We start from the raw sequence: 17,843 nt of genomic DNA on the forward strand, positions 1-17,843 counted from the left end.
CCTCTTAGTGTGCAGGATTCATAACTGAAAAAACTTTTTTGCAATATTGGTAACTGTAACATTATCAATTGGGATGCTTTGAGTTACAAAGAAAATATTCATGTCCAAGTTTACTAATTCATCCCAACCTTTTATCTTTTCCAAGTAATCCAAGAGAATTGAACTTAATCTAAAGAAATTACTCTGGTAGTAAGAAATTAAGCAGCATGCTCATATTCTGTGGTAGTTACATTACCAAGGTAAAACCACTAGGAGACCTCAGATCCCCTGACACTAAGAAAACAGTAAGAAAATAAAAAAAATTTAAAAGCCAAGCATCACTTATTCTAAATTTGTTCCAAATATTATACCTATTTAAATGGTTATTCCTCTAAATTAAATTTAATTATATTAAAATGAATAGAGTATATTTATTCTTTTAAGTTTATTTTTCAATTATTTAAAAATTATTGATGTTCTATGATTTACAATTCTGTTACTAATAGTTCTGTGCATACTAAGGATTGAAATTTAAAACCGAGATCACCATAAAAATAATTCTTGTCACAATATCAATGAAAGTTTCTAAGACTTGACTTTCTTTTATATTCCATGCCTTTAGTAGACTCGAAGTTGCATGAATTTAACTAGAATTCAAAAGCAAAACAGAAAAACAATAATAAAACCACATTTCTTTGGGGGCTGGAGTGATAGCACAGGGGGTAGGGCGTTTGCTTTGCACACGGCCAATCCGGGTTCAATTTACAACATCCCATATGGTCCTCTGAGCACCACCAGGAGTAATTCCTGAGTGCAGAGCCAGGAGTAACCCCTGTGCATTTCCAGGTGTGACCCAAAAAGAAAAAAAAAACAGTATCTTGTATGAAGAAAGATAAAATCAAGCTGTAATTTTCCACAATAGAAATTACAAAAAAATATTCCAGTCTCTATTTAGAGTCCCTAAAATTCAATTTCTATGAAAATAATGTCAATTCTGAGTTTTTACTAGTGTACCTTGGATAGGTCAGGCGTAGCTTGCATTAAATAGGGAGCTGAGACGTTAATAACATCTTGGAAAGCAGTACAAATGGGTCTTTTACAAAACTCCACGGATCTAGTTTGAGGAGAAATGAGTCACAGCTAAATCCTCACATACTTGAACAGAAGAAAGAACGTGACAGTGGGGAACAAATCACACTTGTGCAAATAGTTTAAAATCCTAAGAAATCTGCATCATCATTGTCATCACCATTGTTATCATGACTTTTTGTTTTCCCTGTTTTGGAAGCCTCCATTTTGTGGTCAGTCTAAGGATCTGCTTTTCTCTTTTTTTGCACTTTGTCTCTCTTCCCTTTCTTTGTTACTTATCTCTTAAGTTGAATCTCACAACCTATTTCCCTTAGCATGGAGGATTTGTTCTAAAATTCTCCTGGGCTATACTCACCACCAATATCTAAGTAATTGAATCTGCATCCCTGACCAGCATGGATTCAGTTGCCTGTGTTCATCTGGTTACACTGTCCCTTTTTTTTTTTAAGTCCCTCTGTGTGAAATTGCCACCACAATTTTTATCAAGGGCAATGGCTTTCTCTGGGTTACAAATGGTTATGTGACAAACACAGAGCTCAGATTTCAGCTAATTCAGCTAAATACCATTCAGATAATGACACATTTACTTTTCCAAGGTAATAGGGACAGGTCCATAAGGCTGCAATATTTGCTTATCAGTTCAAGTTAATAATAAGTCAAAAATTATTCTGCACATTGTCCTCAACACCTGTGATAGGGACTGGTATTCCCTGGAAGTGATGTGTGGAGAGGTGGTGACCCTTGCTTGAGTGGACATCTTTTGTGTAGAGCAATGCATCCTTTAAGTTCCTCCATTTGAAAGTGACTGATAGATATGTGCTTCGCAAAAATTCCTTTTGGGGTGGTTTGCCATTGGGAGCAACCAACAGTGATGTTGCTCTGCTTCATATGTATTGTATACCATCACGCCTTTGTTTGTAGGCTGTCTCCAAGACAGTCAAACAAATTTGAATCAAGTAATCCCAGAGAACATTTCATGAGACTCATCAGTCAATGTCAAGACAGGCTGTGAGAGAAAAGATTGGTGTGAAACAACCATGTCAAAACAGAGGATGCTGCATCAACATGTGGCTTAGTTATTGATGTGATAGCTACAGCCTCCGATGGCTTGAACTGTCTGGGAGGTGAGAGAAGGCTGGGCGTGCAAGGGTGCTATGCTCCAAAGCAGGACTAATGAAAACAGGCAGCCTGCTTCTGCCTGGTGAGATGCAAAATAACCCCTCAGTTTACTGCTGGTTTTCCAATGATGTAAAAAAAGAAGATACTGTTGATGTGCATTAATTAATTTTTAGTAGATTTGTTGGACACCAGGCTTTCTATCATACAGAGAAGTAAAATAAAAACAAGTCAATGGCTCCTATCTAAAAGGGTTTTATTTTTTTTATCTTGGTGTTTGCAAAAGGCAATTACAACTTTGCCATTTTTTATGCAACTGAAGTTTGTTGTAAAAAATGTGCAATCAATAGATGCTGGCTCATTTAAACTAGAAAAAAATCTTTTTTAATTTTTCATTTAAACTAGAAAAAGAATGATTAGTTATGAAATTAGTTAATAGCCAGATACTTAGGTAATGTGTTGTGCATAATAGATTGTTGGTAAATATTTCTTTACCAGCTTTCCAAGCAATTCACACATGAAAAGCATGCTTAAGTTGAATACTTTTGTAAATTGCCCGTTTTACTCAAAGGTTTATTTTTTAGGGCTGTGAGGTAGAAAATAGATATTCTGTGTATGTGTCTAAAGGAGGCAAAAAAAGGAAAATGAAAAAGTGGAAAGCATCATCAGTGAAACTTGGTAGATGCCCTAAACTAATTGATCTAATTTCTATAGCAAGTAACAGTTCAAAATATACTTCAAAATCCTAAACTTCAACATCATTCCAAAGATTGCTGTTGATAGTCATCAATACATATCTGTTTCTTTTTATTATTATCATCATGCATTGAAAACGTCTGAGAGGTAATTGCAACAGACTGCTTTGAAGTTCAGCTGTAATTTACCCCACGACTTTAGAATAACGTGAAGTTGGACAACATCTGGGAAATAGTCTTCTCTGCTTTATATGAAGTATAATTAAAACCAGTCTTAGCCTAAACCCCGTTCCATGTACAAATGGCTAAGAATTATTAGAAGCTATTCACGAGTTTCCCCTGACCACACTATTCATTACATAACATTGACCTGTTTTGACAATGAGATATGGCATCTACTAGCTCGATGTAATATTTTAAGGGGAATAGTTCTGTGATTTTTTTAAAGGAGAAAAGGGGAAATTATGTTGAAGCAATGTTCACTTTTTGAAGCAAAATTTAATTGGCTAAGGCAATATTTTTGCTACATATACAAAATAACAAACAGATGTTGACTCATATTGACCAGCTTCCAGTTTCAGTGACCCAGGAGGTTAATTCTAACCAAAGTGATGCTAACCATCCTGGGAAATACATTCAAGAGCTGCCAAACCAGTGCATTCTGGATTTCTTTAGTTGTAATTTTCAAACTGGGAATTTCTGAATTGGTCACCTGATTCCCACAGTCCTTGGTTTGTTTACCTCCCATGATATTCACTACTTGAAAATCATTGGCTTCCAAAGATATCTTTACAAGAAAAGAGTTCTGTAGCATCTTCTACTTATATTCTTTTGAATTTGTGTATGTGTTGGGATTCTTGATGTGTTGAAAGAAAAGAAATCTGGTTCATCTCTTAACCATAACATTTAAATGTTCCTCTATTTTCTGTTACATATGAAGAGTTTTGCAAAGCAGGATGTTATTCCCATTACTGAAGCTGCTCCCAAGCAGTGATAGGACATTCAGTTACACACAAAATCAAGCCAGAGGAAGCGCACTCACAGAAGCACAATGGCAAAACCTTCCCTGGATTCATGATTTTAGAGATTGTTTCCTGCCAGGGCTTGCAGTGCGGTTACCAAGCTGAGTGCATACGTGTAGTTGGCCGACTCTGACAAGGGTTTTGCAGAGTTTGGTTTTAAGAAATCTCTGTAAGACAAAAGCAACCAGTGCTGGCGTGGACGTGGGGGGAAAGGGATGCTCTTCCACTGTTGGTGGGAATGCCTACTGGTCCAGCCTCTCTGGAAAACAATATGGACAGTCCTTCAAAAACTAGAAATTGAGCTTCCATACAACCCTGCAATACCACTTCTGGGAATATATCCCAAGGCTGAAAAAAAGCACAGTAGAAATGACATTTGTACCTTTATGTTCATTGCAGCATTGTTCACAATAGCCAGAATCTGGAAACAACCCGAATGCCCGAGAACAGACGACTGGTTAGAGAAACTTTGGTTCATCTACACAATGGAATACTACACAGCCGTAAGAAGAGATGAAGTCGACCCTCTGCGCCTAAAGACTTTGATTCCAGAGATCTAACACATTCGGGCATCCAGCGCAGCATCCGATAGCAATGCACTGGGACTGCGAACTGGGCTACAACTCTGTACTGCCAGGGGGTGGATTTTTTTTCCTCCCTACCCTGTCTTCCTGCACGGAACGCGGCAGGCTGGCGGCACCCACGTGGCAGGCGCCATCTTCTATGACTCCAAACCCAGAGGTATTCGGTTTTTACTTTTGGGGCTCCCAGGAACTCATGGGAAGGGGGCATAACCGGCACGCCCTTGGCCCAGATAAATCCGGAGCCGCTGAGTGTGAATCGGACCCTTACAGCAATGCACTGGGACTGTGAGCTGGGCTATGTAATTTCTGGCAGAATTTTCCCTGGACTTTATACAGGAATCCAAAACCGCGCGGACGCTGCCGCAACCGTGTGACTTAACATTTATAATTGTCAGCAATGTGAAACAGTTCCTTTGGAACAGGTCTGACTTGGGGGGAAACTTCAAATAATAACAGTAAGTTTTTGTTGAAATATTGAAGGTTATTAATGTAGCAGCCACCTCTCTGGACTGTGAACTAAGCAAAAGCCCCACGCTGGCCGACGCGCCGTGGCGTACACCATACTATGAGGCGCGGGATGGGGGATGAGGGGGAAAAAGAAAAAAAAAAGGGGGGAAAGGAAAAAGAAAAAAAAAGAGAGAGTTATGTACTTGTAGCAGTGGGGCTACATATCTCTTCATTTCCAGCAATGAAAAACTAATTATAAAAGGTAGTAGGTCTGTCTCTCTTGGGTGGAAACTCCAACAACTATAGTGAGTTTTGTGTTGAATTATGGAATGTAATCAAGATAAAGAAAAAATGAAGTGAAATTCATTAGTTATACAGTAGGGGGTAGAGGGTGGGGCGGGGGGTATACTGGGGTTTTTGGTGGTGGAATATGGGCACTGGTAAAGGGATGGGTGTTTGAATATTGTATAACTGACATATAAACCTGAGAACTTTGTAACTTTCCACATGGTGGTTTAATAAAAAGTTAAAAAAAAGAGATGAAGTCATGAAAATTGCTTATAAGTGGATAGACATGGAGAGTATCATGCTAAGTGAAATAGAGTGACAGACATAGAAGGACTGCACTAATTTGTGGAATATAGAATAACATCACATGAGGCTGACACCCAAGGACAGTAGACACAAGGGCCAGGAAAATATTGCTACATAGTTGGAAGCCTTCCTCATGAGTGGGGGTAGAAGGCAGCTATAATAGAAAAGAGATCACTAAGAAAATGATGATTGGAAGGATCAGTCAGGATGGGAGATGTGTGCTGAAAGTAGATAAAGGACCAAAAGTGATAGCCTCTCAGTATCTGTATTGCAAATCATAGTGTCCAAAAGTAGAGAGAGAGTATGGGAAAAATTGTCTGCCTGGGAGGCAGTGGGAGGTTGCAAAAAGGGGGGCGGTATACTGGGGAGACTGGTGGTGAGAAAGGTGCACTAGTGGAGGGATGGGTGTTTGAACATTGTACGATTGTAGCTCAAACATGAAAGCTTGTAACTGTATTTCACAGTGATTCAACTAAAAAAATCTCTGTAAGTTCATCTTCCCATATCATTTAATATTGGAGGCTCATAAGAACATGTATTATGCAAGATAATGTTCAGAATAAACGTATCACTTAACATTTTGCTCTCTGGAGAATTTTGGGGTGGTAGAGGCAATTTGTATCTGTTTGTCTTCAGTCAGATTCAGAGACTCTTATACTTCTAGAATTCCATAATCTTAGAATATAAGGAGCTTTACAATGATTTTTGTTATACTGTTGTGTCTGCCTAGTCCAGTTGTCCAAATCTCTGCTTACACACCTTCATGAATGGAGAACTCAGTCACTGCATTTTGCCACAAATTTTCCGAAAGTTGTTTCTTTGGTATTGAAAAATGATATGGTTTTCATTCACTGTGACTTTTGAGGCTATTCTTTTATTTTGCTGTTGAATTTTTTTTAAAAATTTTATTAGTGAATCACCATGAGGTACAATTACAGACTTACAAACTTTCGTGCTTGTGTTTCAGTCATACAATGGTCGAGTGCCCATCCCTCCACCAGTGCCCATTTTCCACCACCAATGGTCCAGAATCCCTCCCACCACCTCCACCCCGTCCTCCCCCCCCACTTCATCCCACCTCTGTGGCAGGGCATTATCTTTTGCTCTCTCTCTCTCTCTCTCTCTCTCTCTCTCTCTCTCTCTCTCTCTCTCTCCTTTTGGGTGTTGTGGTTTGCAGCAGAGGTATTAAGTGGCCATCATGTTCGGTCTTAGAAGCCGTCCTCGCATGATGGGGGAAAGGCAGCTCAGATTGACGCTATTCTTCAATACATCTTGCATCTCCTATTCTTGAGACACTTGAATATTTGATGAAAAGTATCTTGAGCCATCCAAGCCATCATCTTTTATCATGTGAGACAAATTGGGTTTTAAAAAAAAGTTTTCATCAGCTGTGTGCTTTCTTTGGAATGAATTTGCTTAGCTTGTTCCTAGACGTGCTTATTGGTGCAGAGTTACACAGGAGCATGGCACCCTTCAGCAGAGGTAACACGCTTCTGTTTTGCATCCCAACCCATTTACATCCCAACTGATTTTTTTGAGAATTGTGATCACAGCGGACATTGCTATGGTTGGTATATGCAGCCACATTCCATAAGTGGCTTACTCTGGGTGATTCTGCTTCTTCCACAGAAAATTTATGAGTGACATTTAAATCCAAGTGATTTTTTTTTGTATTTCATCTTTTTGCAGTCCATCGATCATTACAACCCATCAAACTTTTTGTTCATCTATGTTTATTGTCCCTCTCCATGATATAACAACCACCTATAATTATTGAGTTGTTGAGTCATGATACTTGATGCTCTCAGGAAGACTTACAATTTTAAGTACCACAGCTTTAAGTATTCAATGACAAATTCATCTTTTCTTAGGAAAATCAACCCATGTCCACAGTTCATCCCTTTGAGATTTGAGGTATTTCAAAATTCCTATAGCAGATCACATGTTCTGATTACTTGCAGTGATTCCTAAAGGAAATGCAATTGCTGGAGAAGCATGCTTCTGAAAAATAACAGCTCTATGTCTCTGTGTCCTTTAATCTGAATCCACAAAGTGATGCCTCAGGCATCCATGGATGACCAGCAGGGACTCCCACAATCCCTGAGATAGAGTGATTCTGTGCATATTCTCAAATGTCAGGAGCTTGAAGAGCCACATTTTTTATTGGGCATTTTATCTCATATGAAAGAGCTGCCATGTATTCAGAGATGTTAACCTCTTCAAATACGTTATTTTATCTAAATGTACACTTTGAAAGCAACCTGTAGTTGCCTGAAGCAGATGATCTCGAAATTCAGATTCAAAATGCAGAGTTCCTGTAGGAAATCAAATCAGAGTTCTGAAAATGTAGCTTTCTATAGAGGAGATATTCAAACATAGGTGGTTGTTTACGCAAGTTTCACTGCCATTCATTGAAACTCAAATATGCCTTGCCTTTGTCTAAACTTAAACTGCACCCTATGGCAGCATTTAGACATCATGAAAAGTAGACTTTTCCCCCTGGTAAATTAGGATGTAAAAACCTAAAGAGGACAAAATCTTTTTTTTAATTATTTTTTTATTAATGAATCACTGTGAGTGTACAGATACAGATTTACATATTTTCATGCTTGTGTTTCAGTCATACAATGCTCAAGTACCCACCCCTCCACCAGTGCCCATTCTCCTCCAACGATGACCCCAGATCCCTCCCACCCCCTCATCTCATCCCCTCAACCTCACCCTGCCTCTGTGTCAGGGTATTCCCTTTTGTTCTCTCTTTTGTTTTGGGTGTTGTGGTCTGCAATGGAGGTATTGGGTGGCCATCGTGTTCAATCTACAGTCCGCTTTCAGCACACCTCTCCAATCCTGAGCGGGTCCTCCAACCACACTTTACTTGGTATTCCCTTCTCTATCTGAACTCCCTTTTCCCCTAGCATGTGAGGCTGGATTCCAAGCCATGGAGAAAACTTGGTACTTATTTCTACTATTCTTGGGTGTTAGTCTCCCATTCTGTTGTTTTATATTCCATGGATGAGTGCGATTCTTCTATGTCTGTCCCTCTCTTTCTGACTCATTTCATTTAGTATGATGCTTTCCATGTTGATCCACTTATATGCAAAGTTCATGACTTCATCTTTTCTGAAAGCTGCATAGTATTCCATTGTGTAGATATACCAAAGTTTCTTTAACCAGTATCTGTTCTCTGGCACTAGAGGACAAAATCTTTTAGACAATGCTCTTGTCAGGTTCATCATTGTTTTCTAGATTGAAAAATATTTGACTTGACCTCTTCATAGTCAACACAATTGAAATCTCTCTCCTCATTCAGTTGATGTGACATCACACTTTGGCTCTCATCCTTCTTACTGGAACCTATTTTGTCCTTTAATTCCGGATGTATACTCATTAATTGAATATGTACTCTCTTGATGTTCTCAGCAAGACTTAACAGCACAAAGTACCACAGCTTTAAATATTTACTGACAAATTCAAAGTGATAATAGCAAATTCAGTACGTCTTCCCTGACATTCTATATTACACTGGTTACTAGACATCTGCACCTAGAATCTAATAAACATCTCAAATTTAGCCTGGACTCTCACTTTCCCTTCAAATTTGTGCTTCTTGTTTCTTACTTAAATCTATAAATAGAAATCTAAGCTTCTAGGCTTCTAGTTGCTTGTGTCAAAAACGTTGGAGATAAACTGGCACTCAGAGGACCCTGTTAATTTATCTTCCAAATATTTCCAGAATTTCACTTCTCACCATCTTCACTTTACTGATAGTGGATTCAAACCACCATGACTTCTTCTAGAAATTTTGCAACAACTTCTTTACTTTATTCAGTTTGTTGCTCAATTATTGTCATCATATCGAGTTCTTTCCTAGCTTCATTTAAAGTTAGATCTCCACCTCTAACCCCAGGAACCTATTCTGTTCTTAACTTGTCTTATTTTCTGCCAAAGAGCCAGTTGTCCTTGAGATTCTGTCAACTATGCTTCATTTTCTGTCTATTATCTGTTCCTACAAGTTAGAATAAAAGCATTTGATACAGTTACCATTAATGTTTTTGAAAAAAATAGGTCAATTTCATTTCTTACTTTTAGATACCTTTCTTGGATAATTCTCATTGGTATCATTGCCTTTTTATTGCCGTGTAAACTTCTCTGACTGCCAGAAGTCATGGTATTGGAGGGAATTCAATATTAGCAATGTCCCTGCTTCTTAGCTACCCAGTATTAACTGCCTCCTAAAAGGACAACAACTGGAAGACTCCCTTTTCCCTTGTCTAACTAACTCACCCTCTTGCTCTAATTTGGGGTAGTGACTCCAGGAAGAATTGTGCCAGCCAATTTTTTTTATTTTGGTCCCTTAGAAGGGATAATTCAGCTTTATACTGTTTAAGTTTTCAGGCAAACAAAATCAATATCTGCCTGGAGAAGTCTACTTACAGATGTTTCAGGACGAGCTCTTGTTACATAAATATCTTGCACCAGGTTGGAGTACGATAGCATAATTTCCCCATTAAGCTCTCCCGTTTTAGGTCAATGAAGAGACGTTTGTATGTTGATCAGTGCAGAGCTCTTCTGATACTTCCATGTGCTTAGTTGGCCTCAGCTATAAATCATAAACCAGATACAGTATTTTCAGCATAACCTAAACATAGAAGTTCAGAAAACAGGTCAGATTGTCATTCTATTGAGTAAAATTTTCCTGAATATAGAAAGCATCCAAGTATACATGTACATATGCCTGTGTTCATGTACTATATATAACATATATTTCATTTTCTGCTGCATTTAAAAAAAAGTTTTAAATTTTTTCATTTTTATTTATTTTTCTTTGATATTAAAGATTTGGCACAAATGACTCTACTGGATATTCTGTTTCTAATATTGACAAGAATCAAAGAGTCAACTTTTCCTTTTCTATGTTTGTAAAAACACACTAGATTTACTTCTTGCTTTGAAAAAACAGCACTTACCATGTACCCATGTCTGACTGGAACATAGCAGACTAGTAATGTTGCATTCAACTTCTCCCAAATTAGTAGTAGACTTTCTTCTTTGTATTGATAATGCTCACCTGATATATTTAAAAGACAATAAAATAAAATTAAACTGTACCAGGCTTCACAAAACCTAGAATTAATTTTTGTTCCTACATGGGAAATCCAAAGAGAAAATATACTCTATATTTGGTGGCCTGTTGGCAGACAAGATCCTGACGTTTATTCTGGATCCTTCAACGGCTTTATCCAAGATATGAGATTAAATAATCAAGATCTGGAACTCTTCACAACTTCAAGGATCAGTTCATCATGCAGCCCAATTCTTGTCAGTGTGACTGAAAGCTGCCCTCCAGGGAACACATGCAAAGTAAGGTTAATCATACCAAGCAGGCCCAAATTATATGCTAAAGTTTTATTTTATTAAATTAACAAATTTTAAATAGTGGTTACTAACTATCATTTTACACTTTAAATGCTACATGTATACTTTAAATGTATAATAAGGTTTATCTTGAAGTGATACTATTAATGATAAATAAAAGGAATTTCAAATTTTTGAAATATATTAGCTGTTGTAGTTATAGGTATACATGTAGAAAAAGTAGATAACTCTTGGGATCGGAGTAATAGTACAGTGGGTGAGGTAATTGCCTTGCATGTAGCCAGCCCAGGTTAGGTCTCCAGTATCTCATACAGTGCCTAAGCCCACCAGGACTGAGTCCTGAATGCCGAGCCAGGAGTAACCCCTGAACACAACCTATTGTTCAAAAAACAATAGCAAAAAGGTAAGAAAACTGTATAGCTCTTATGATATCAGGACATTGAAATTAATAATTTATTACAACAATTCTGTGTAACCCACAAATGATAAGTTAATAATTCTTTATCAATAAATTATCAACAAGATTGAAGGATTTAAATTAAACCATAAAAATAAGGATTTTGCCATAGTGACATCATGATGTATTTAACCAACAAACATAAATAAGTCCAGCTATATTCCTACTACTTCTAAAATAATCAAATAATTTAAGAACAATAGTACTTAAATCTCCATTTTTTAATGTAGCCCAAAAGGTTTAACCAAATTAATTCTTTCTGAAAGATATCATTAGTTTTGGATGCCCAATAAGTAGTGTTTTGAACTTTCAAGTAAATAAGAAAAAAATTATGAGCAGTGGATCTCTTAAAAAATTTGTATTTATTTATTTATTATTTATCTATTTATCTATTTATTTATTCTTTATTTATTTGTCTGTTTATTTATTTATTTTTACTTTTTGGGCCACACTTGGCGATGCTCAAGGGTTACTCCTGGCTCTGCACTCAGGAATTACTCCTGGCGGTGCTCAGGGGACCATATTGGATGCTGGGGATCAAACCCGGGTCAGCCACGTGCAAGGCAAACACCCTACCCACTGTGCTATCGTTCCAGCCCCAGCAGTGGATCTTATTAATCTTATTTGAAATTCTCTAAAATGTGATTCTTAGAGCTTACACTTGCTTGACTTTTATGTATGTCATTCTAAAAGCTACTTAAAATAAATGAATTTGCTGGCGCTGCATGACCTTTCAAGGGAAAAGAAAAAACACATTTCTATCTGTTGAACATGAATAGAACTCCATTATCATCATGAGTCTTAGTTCTAAACATACAAAGAAGAATCAGTGACACATAACTAGAGAGGCACTTTTAATGCACCAGACACTATTTTACATGGATTAGTTCATTTTTTGGAAGGGCTACTATGAAAAACAAGCATAATTATTTTCCCTCGTTTTATCATCTATAGAGAGAAACTGATTTTTGGCAGAATTATGTAACTAGCCTAACCTACATGCTATTAGTGGGACTAGAACAGTCTGAGATCTCAGAAATTTTTTTCCTTTTTTTTTTAAGAAAATTTTTTATTTTATAAAGAAGTTCACAATATTTGATTACATTTCATATTCAAACACTAATTCCACCACCATTGTACCTTCCCACCACCATATTTTGAATGTTTCCATCCTGAACCCCAATTCCAGTCTAAAAGCAGAACCAGAATAATATATTTTATATTGTTTGTTATGAAAAAACACTGAAAAATGCTACAAAAAGGTATCCTTAGAAAAAAGAGTGTGAAAATTGCTATATTTCATTCAGGGTCATTTGGCCCTTCTATAAGAAATCACTAACATGTTGTTAGAGGTTGAGCCTTGTGTGATTATATATACATATATATTTATATACACACATATACATATACATATATATTTCCCTCTAAGATTGGTTGCCTCCTACTTTGAACCCCATCAAATGTGGTGCGGTACTCCTGGAATATGGGTAGGTTGTGTGGTATGAAGTGTTCAGGAATAGGTTTACTCATTGGTGAGGCTTGACCCAATCATGTGAAGAGCGGCCGTGAGTGTAGTGGCAGTTGAGTTCTAGAGGTTTTCAACTGCTGGGACTGGGTCCCTTGGGGCGGGGAGGGCTCTCACCCGCCCTCATCTAGGGCACCCTGAGTGAAATAGCCTGCCACAGGGTCCAGGGGCATGGTATGGTGACTGTCATTTTATGCTCCGGGAGAGCACATTCGATCTGGGTTGTGGCCAATGATGACGAGATTATTGGCGCCAGTCAGGGGTGGTTAATGGGCGTGACTGCTGAGTTGCTAGAAACAGGGGGATATAGGTAAAGGATCTCCATTCCCAGTCCCATTGAACCCAGAGTTCTCAGTCACAAATTCCCGCATACCTGGGCTTTGCTCTCAGAAATTCTTATTTTAAATACTTTTGTTCTGAATATGGGAAACAGAGTGAGAATTTTTCCTATTCCGAGGCACAGGAGCTCAAGTGAGTTGGTTGTTTCTGGTTTTGGACTCAGAGGATCTTAGCACCAAGTTTCACTATTTAATTTCTTGATCAGATCTTGGGCAACAGTCGGGACTTCAGTTTCTTCACTGATAAAACCAGGGTATAAATCTCTATATCAAGTAACACTCCATGTGGAGTAATAGCACAGCGGTAGGGCATTCGCTTTTCACACAGCCGACCCGTGTTTGATTCCTCTGCCCCTCTCAGAGAGTATGGAGCCCGCACGGCAGAGCATGGCAAGCTACCCGTGGCGTATCAGATATGCCAAAAACAGTAACAATAAGTCTCACAATAAGAGATGTTACTGGTGCCCGCTTAAGCAAATCGATGAGTAACAGGATGACAGTGATAGTGACAGTAATTTAAAGTTCCAGTAACTTATAAACTACAGAGAATATCATTATACCTTTTAAAATCTTTTGGTAGATTTCATATAATTTTTCTTTTCTCTCATGTGTTATCTTCCCTTCCATTCCTATCCTTTTTCTTTTAAGAGTTGGCAATGATCATAGTAAATTTTATTTTTTTAAAGACAGTGGACACACAAAAATGTTTAATGTAAATATTTTGTAAATTTAGCATTTAAAGCTTACCAATATAGGATCTTGCCTTTACCATTTCCATCTTCAGTCATCTATAGCTTTTATTCCTTTAATTTCTTTACTTTCTGGTCAAACCCCTATCACAGTGGAGGGACTTGCTAGTCCCTGGGGGTTGACTTCTGTTCCTCCCCTATGTGTACTTATGGGAAAGTCTTCGAGGAAGTTCAATGCCGTAAAATTGACCCATGTCCTTCCATAGCCCAGTGCTAGTCAGCACCTCAAGGATTTGAAGGTACATAGAGTTCATATTTGTCTTTCATCCCATTGTCAGGCCTGGTTGTCTGTGAAACCGCCAAGAAAGGCAAGCCAACAATAACTGTCTTGTTAATAGAACGTGATAAGCCAGAATGAACCCCTACCTCACCTTGCTCTGGGTTTTTAGGTGGGATATGAAGGCCAGAGCAACACCAAACCAAGGTTTTTGATCATCTCAAATAAATACCTGAGGAGCCAGCCAAATATGGCTTTTCTTTTATCATTTTTTCAGAATACTGAGTAAATGTCCTAGTGTCAGCACACACATTTCCTGACTGCATGGCCACACACAGGTCATATAGATCATTTCCATGACCTAAAGCTTTCTCTGAAAAATCAAGACAAAACATCTGGAGAGGAGAAATGATTTTGTAACCTCCCATTGAAAGAGTATTGCCCTCAGTCTGAAAGATGTTCCTGTTCATCGGTAGGACTAGAGAATATAATTGCCCAAACGTTACCAATTTAAATGCTGCTTTCATAATTCTGACACATCTACGTTCTAATCATGCTACTTTTTAGGTTCAGTTTTCTTTCCTACTTCAAAGCATGCAGCCCACTCGATGAACAACTTTTTATGTTTGAACTGAGTTTTCATCTCTTCCCTCACATTCAATTATTTTACTTCGAGAATTGTTTTCCGCTCTCTCCAGCATCACCTGTTTTTCCATTGGCAGATAAACATACCATTAAATTTATTCATCAGAATTGTTTTCATCATCCTCCCCATTCTTACCATCTGTCATTCCTGGGTTTCTTTTCCTGAACGGGCTTCTTTTGTGCTGGAGAAGCTTTCCTAAGAGCGTGTTCAATACCTTACACCACTCTTTCCTTAACCCCATTCAGTTAGGGCTCCACCACCTCCTTTCTTTCCTTTCATACTGGTCCCTGCCTGTCCCCTTTGTTGCTCTGTGATGCTGGGGGATAATACAAGCTTGATCTCAGGGCTCACGTGCTTGGTTGTGATGTTCAAATTGCCTGCAATGCTTGCACGCATGCCCAGTGCGGTTGTGCTGCACAGCATCCCTGCGGTGCTCACACTCTTACTCACTTTGGATTTCAGTCCTGGACTCTGTGCTTGCACATCTAGGCAGAGGAGATGGGGCTGAGTTGGGGGCCATAGCTGGCAGCGTTCAGGGATTACTTCTCTCCTAGCGGTGCTTCCGTCCATCTGATGTTCTGTGGGTTGAGCCAGAGCTGGTTGTGGCTTGCACATCATTTTAATTGCAGTGCTCACTGGACTATTTGTCATTTCAAGATACAACTGGCTGTGTGGTGGCTAAAATGAACCAAAAAAAACCATTCTTTTGAGTAAACAATATTTTTATTCAACTCCATCAAACTTACAATATTTACAATATAGAAGTACAATATTTACAACGAAAGTATAATATATGCTTACAATAAAACAGAAAATAGGAGGGGCTGGAGCAATAGTACAGTGGGTAGGGCGTTTGCCTTGCACGCGGCCTGGCCGAGTTCCATTCCAAGCATCCTATATGGTCCTCTGAGCACCACCAGGGGTGATTCCTGAGTTCAGAGCCAGGAGTAAACCCTGTGCATTGCCAGGTGTGACCCAAAAAGCAAAACAAATAAACAAAAAAACAGAAAATAGGACACAGAAAATATGCATAGGATGAAGCATGTGTCATGCAGGGCCCGAGTTTGACAGAGGGGCACTGCATGGTTCCTGGCTGGAAGCTGGTAACGCTTAAGTACCAGTGATCCTGAGAAGCACCTCAGGGTTAGCATGAACAGTAAACCTTTAGGCCTGCAGGCGTACACAGTCAGTCCAGCTAAGTATTGCCTGGTGTGGCCTTCCAGGCACTCTGAGCACTGTTTAGGAAGTTTTCCTGACAAAAAAGTATCCGTTGGAAAGCACTGCATTAAAAATAATGTAATGGGGCATGGAAAGTATCATGCTAAGTGAAGTGAGTCAGAAAGAGAGAGACAGACATAGAAAGATTGCACTCATCTGTGGAATATAGAATAATAGACTAGGATTCTAACACCCAAGAATAGTAGAAATAAGTACTAGGAGGTTGACTCCATGGCTTGGAGGCTGGTCTCTCATTCTGGGCAACTCAGAGAAGGAAACACCAAGTAAAATGTGGTCGGAGGTCATGCGAGGGAAGGGTGACGCGTGCCAAATGTAGACTGGAGACTGAACACAATGGCCACTCAACACCTTTATTGCAAACCACAACACCTAATCAGAGAGAGAATGAAAGGGAATTCTCTGCCATAGTGGCAGTGTGGGGTGGGGGGAGACGGGACTGGGGAGGGTGGGAGGGATGCTGGGTTTACTGGTGGTAGAGAATGGGCACTGGTGAAGGGATGGGTTCTTGAACTTTGTATGGGGAAAACATGAGCACAAAAATGTATAAATCTGTAACTGTACCCACACGATGATTCACTAATTAAAAATTTAAAAAAAATTTTAAAAATAAATTAAAAAATATGTAAAAAAAATGTAATGGGGTGAAAGGATAGACCCATCTCTGATGTATTCTCAGCCCAAAAGCGACTGAGGAACAAAGAAGAACATATTTCTTTTCACGTCTTTGTTTATATATTGAAAGGATATATAAGGAATTTGTACTGCATATGTACTGGCTGGAACAATAGCACAGCTGGTAGGGTATTTGCCTTGCACACGGCCAACCTGGGTTCAATTCCTCCGCCCCTCTCAGAGAGCTCAGCAAGCTACCGAGAGTATCTCGCCCTCACGGCTGACCTATTTGATATGCCAAAAATAGTAACAAGTCTCACAATGGAGACGTTACTGGTGCCCGCTCGAGCTAATCGATGAGCAATGGGAGGACAGTGATACAGTGATGTACTTGGAAAGTTTTCCAGAAGAATATATGTACTTTTACATTCATATTAAATAAAGCATCGTTATAAGCACAAATAATGTGACATGATTTCTAGTATGGCACAGAAATTTAAAAACACGTTTTTCCTTTTTCTTTTCTACTCAACTTGTTTAAAAGAATTTTCTAGGGGGAAGAGAGATATTACAGGGATTATGTGCTTGCCTTGCACATGACTGGTCCCAATTTAATTCCCAGCACAATGTATCATGCCAGAAGTGATCTCTGAACACATAACCAGGAGTAAGCCCTGAGCATAGTTGGACCCAAAGCCAAAATAATAAATATATAAAATAATTTTCTAATTGTAAATTCTATTTTAAATCTTTTATTACAAATACTAAAGCTCATAGTTCCAAGTTCCATCCTTCTGCAGAGTTTAATGCCATTGTGGAGATTTTTCTAGGGAAACGGAATAGGATTTCTAAAAGCAGAGGCAGGGCAAGAAGTGTCTCTCTACTACACATGCATTTCAGTTTGCAATTTAGAGTCTGGACAAATGGTCAGAGAGAAGTGATTGAATCTTTCCTGCAGTGGCACTGCCTCTGCAGAAACTAAAAGTAGGAAGTGCCTGTGATCTCCCCCAAAAGTCTCAGTAATGCTCTTTTAAAAATTATGGCTTAGCTTAATGAAGGCATAAATGTACAAGTAAATCACTAGACTGAGCACTTCCTAATTGACAGCTATGAAACCTAGAATTCACTTTTGCGACTCTGTTTGATTTTAATGCCTTG

General features: G+C 38.6%; 1 protein-coding gene across 1 annotated transcript in view; it reads left to right on the plus strand.

Moving 5' to 3' along the window:
- Window positions 1-17,843, plus strand: part of CRB1 (crumbs cell polarity complex component 1) — a 111,045-nt gene that overhangs the window by 82,911 nt on the left and 10,291 nt on the right. The window contains 5 exon segments of the mRNA XM_055144210.1: window positions 1,383-1,698; window positions 1,700-1,895; window positions 1,897-1,969; window positions 1,972-2,098; window positions 2,100-2,152. Of these exon segments, the coding sequence (XP_055000185.1) occupies window positions 1,383-1,698; window positions 1,700-1,895; window positions 1,897-1,969; window positions 1,972-2,098; window positions 2,100-2,152 (765 nt within the window).

This window comes from Sorex araneus, chromosome 7 (assembly GCF_027595985.1).
Source record: "Sorex araneus isolate mSorAra2 chromosome 7, mSorAra2.pri, whole genome shotgun sequence".
Taxonomy (NCBI): Eukaryota; Metazoa; Chordata; class Mammalia; order Eulipotyphla; family Soricidae; genus Sorex; species Sorex araneus.